At 39.4% G+C, this 3,969-nt stretch overlaps 1 protein-coding gene across 1 annotated transcript in view; it reads left to right on the top strand.

Annotated features, from left to right (window-relative positions):
• Positions 1 to 865: 865 nt before the first annotated feature.
• LOC106520202 (cyclin-dependent kinase 19) overlaps positions 866 to 3,969 on the top strand; it is a gene marked incomplete at its 5' end in the record, with an annotated part of 40,919 nt that continues 37,815 nt past the window's right edge. Inside the window, 1 exon segment of the mRNA XM_014012165.1 lies at positions 866 to 941. Within this exon segment, the coding sequence (XP_013867619.1) occupies positions 866 to 941 (76 nt within the window).

Raw genomic sequence — 3,969 nt, 5'->3', positions numbered from 1 at the left:
GAGAAAAATGGTGACGTGTTCATTACTTATTTTACCCGCTGTATATGGTGATAGCATCGGGGCTAACACTAAAGCTAACAGGTTAAGCTGAAGTTCTTCTTCCATGAAGCAGCTCTGTTGTCCTCCATCTATGTCAGATATTGTCCAAGATTAAACTTCAGGGTGGATATAGCTCGCTAGCAGCCTCGCATCGAGGACCTATCCACGTCATCATTTACCCAGAATGCTTTGTGTGGAAATAAAATGGCTCCATCTGTGTTAAAATACATTTTTAAAAATGTACAAAACTAAACGGCCTACAATATTTTTACAGTCTTTATTTTACAGTTAAAATAAATATTTATCAAATAAAGTTTAATGTTACAACTAATCGTGGGTCCCTTTAATATCGGTCCAATTTTACTTATCGGACCGATTTGCTAAAAAATGACCGTCGACCGATACCAATCTTAATGCCAATATATTGTGCATCCCTACCACCCACTCATCATTTTCCTCTTATCTGTGGTTAGTTCATGGTTCACCTATTATCTGGTTTTCAGTGTCACATAAGGTAAAATGACTATCCAGACAGAAAGAAAGATAACTGTGGTCAGATCTGAATATAGTTTCTGTAATGCATCAGGAGGGGTGAGGAGACTGAAACACAGCATCCTGCAGAGGGTTGTTGCTGCCAGAGGGTGGTTGTAATGGCTGTCAGACCCTCTTTTTTACCCCATACTTCTCCCAGAACACCCCCTGCCTTTACATACCATCCCCTGAAGGCCAAACGAAGAGATGTTAGCGGTTGTCTGAGAACAGCTGCTGGTAAAATAAATGTTGTCTTTGTTTTAATGTTGGCCCTACTTTCTCTGTTTCTCTGCAGGAAAGATGAGAAAGAGTATGCACTGAAACAAATAGAAGGCACTGGAATATCGATGTCGGCCTGCAGGGAAATTGCTGTAAGTTACACTTTTTATTAACACGCTGTTTTATTTTAAGCCTTTAAAAGGGCCTTTGGTTTTCATAATGTCTGTCAGACATCTTTCAGATGTCAGGGTTAGCAGATGTGTTGGGTTAGGATAGGGAGCCATGAAAAAATCTGACTAACTTTTTATTCAGACTGAATATTTCAGGTGGTGCAGGGAGAAAAATGGATTAATCTGGTGCTAATAGTTCTCTAGCCCGTTAGCTGCTTCGTTATTTTCAACTTCTGGTAACACAGTGATCTTTGTTCAAAATCCATCAAAAAATCAAACATTTTGAATTTGTTTGAGTCAAGCTGCTGAGGAAAACACCAAGAGTAGATCTGCATGTGTTACATGTCAAAAAAGGCTAAATTAAAAGTCAAAGTTTTTCTTTGATAAAAATATTTCACAAGGTGAAATATGTAACGGTTTTTGCTTTTATTAGGAAACAATAAAAAGACCATTATTAAATGTTTAATAAACTGGCCTCATTTTTAGTTTTACTCTGTGTTTTATTATCTCAAAGTTTGATATTTATTATTTTCAGTAAATATAGAAAGGCTTGCACTGTTAACATTTTATTAAAGTAAGAAGAATTCCTCTTCTTAAATTTGGTCTTTAACGTCTAAAAGTTAATGTCAACAATCTATTATGATTCTTTATTGTCAGAATGTAACAAACTCAGCGTTTCCCCTACCATTATTCAAGGGGAGTGCCCCCCACCAACGAAACGGCCCACCCCTCCAAGAATTTCATGGCATGTAGTCATTTCTAGTTTACTGGGATTAATTTAATTTTTTTAGTTTGTTGAGTATACCTGTACAGTCCACCTTAAACTGAGGGTTGTTAAGGTGTAAGAAGCTACGTAATAAAAGCCATGAAGACTTTACGGAGAAGTTTAACTCTGGAATGTGATCTCAGTGTTGACCTTTTGTCCAGCTGTGTAAGAGCCTTCCAGTAAACCGGGGTGTAATCTGTGACCGAACTCTAAACTTTGACCCACTCCAGGTGTAGACCTGCACAAACCAGTTCTGCAGAAAGAAACTCACAACACTGCTTTCAACCAGAGATTCAGATTACTAATACATACCCTCGTGACCCCTGCACTCTTATTTTCTCCTGTTTCAGACACTTTGGTTTCCACACAAAACCATTTGTTATGGAAATATTTATTTAACAAAGACAGAAATATGTGGTCCAAGAATGAAGGTAGTGCGTGGAAATGATCAGCTGAGTTTTATTACAACAACAGGAACACAGAGAACAACATCAGACTGTCCCCCTGCTCTCTGCTCCTGCTTCTCCTGAGGCAGTTGAGGCCTCATATATACTGTTTAACAAACACTATTATGTCATATTAATAAAGCAAGATTTCATCTTAAGGAAATGCTGGGTCAAGGGAAAACACAAAGATAAACACAAGTGATATCTAAGAATGATTGTGGTTAGCAAATCTTGTTCTGACTTAAAGAGGAAGTTACCCCCAAATCAGCTTTTTTTGCAGATAAACTGTCTAAACTGTGCCCTAAGGGTAATACATTTCTATTTATGACTAAAATTAAACATTTTTGGCTAAAACTATTTAAATGTACAATATTGTGTCTAAAAACGTCTTTGAATTGCTCTCTATGGGTTCAACTATGGCTACTACGTTTGAATTTCGTTATTCGTTCAAAGAGTACCTTGTGACATGCTGTACTGTGTGACGTCTCACAATGAGTGTTCAGTGTTCAGTATAAAAGGCTCTCTGTAGAGACACGCCCTGCAGAGATTCAGGAGTTAGCCATAGCATTGTTGATGGTAGCTGTGGTAGAAGCTGCCTTCTCCTCACCCACAGTGGAAACATGGAGTCTATCAGTCATAAAACAAACTGAATTAACTTACACATCCTCTTTGTGCTTCAAGATTTGAACCTCAGCGGCTAGTTCCGCCGTAGGTCCTGTAACTACAGGTAAACGAGAACAAGTGCCTCCGTTGCGGAGGGGTTTTTCACATCAGGACGTCCGGACACCTCTGCTGCCCGGGGTGGGTTGATGCTTCTGTCCGGGAACATCCACAGGTAGTTTCCCCACAAAGACAAAAATGCTGAGGTCTTTATAAACTTAGGAACATTTTAAAGCTATGAGGATTAAATTAAAACAGAATCACATCAAACGGTATTTAAAATATGTCCGGTTGGATTCGGATCACCGTAGCATTTTTTTTAGTCCTGATCTTAACTCTACGTGAAACAGCAACCTTTTATTTGTTTAAAATATATATTTAACCTCAAAGAGAAGTTAATTCAGTTTGTTTCATGATGCCTCGCGCTGCAGGTGAACCGGCAACGGAGGGGTTTTTCACGGCCACCCGGACACCTCTGCTGCTGGGGTGGGTTGATGCTTCTGTCCAGGGTAGTGTGGTGTGTCGGAGGGGAGGCAGTTGGCTGTGGGGTCCGGAATGATCCGGGGCCAGAACACTCGTCAGGTCCACACTGCGCTATATTGTGAATTTTAATAGAAACAGTGAACCAAACAGAAATGAAAATATATTCTTTCTGTTCTGTTTTGGACCAAAGTCATATTTTAACAGTTTTTTGCATGAACTTTACATGATTACATGTTGTAACAGCTAAATGTGAGTTTGTGTATTTATATCATGAAACTTTACGTTTTACAAAGTCATTTAATTAGAACATTCAGAAATGTTTTCAGGAATGTTAGCTTGTCAAATTAAGCTAAAGCTAGCTGTCACGTTGTCTCCTCTTAAAACAAACTTTCTCTCCTCCTGGCCACACCTCCTCGCTGACCCTCCCTCACTTTAGGCCGTGCCCCTCAGAGTCTCCCGGCACTAGCCACATTGTAGGCGTTTTCAAATTTGCCTTGGGAGCGGAGTTATCCTTTCATGGAGGGGAGGGGGGGGGATTTTGATTTCATTTCATTTATTGATTTAACAGGAATAGATTACTAAAAATCAAGCCCGACTCAGCATAATTGCTGTTTTACAGCAGGCTCCTGTTCTGCAGCACATAAAACACTCAGAA

Source organism: Austrofundulus limnaeus, unplaced genomic scaffold, assembly GCF_001266775.1.
Source record: "Austrofundulus limnaeus strain Quisiro unplaced genomic scaffold, Austrofundulus_limnaeus-1.0 Scaffold89, whole genome shotgun sequence".
Classification (NCBI taxonomy): domain Eukaryota; kingdom Metazoa; phylum Chordata; class Actinopteri; order Cyprinodontiformes; family Rivulidae; genus Austrofundulus; species Austrofundulus limnaeus.
The sequence above is the reverse complement of the archived record's forward strand: the minus strand, read 5'-3'. Positions and strand labels throughout refer to the sequence as shown.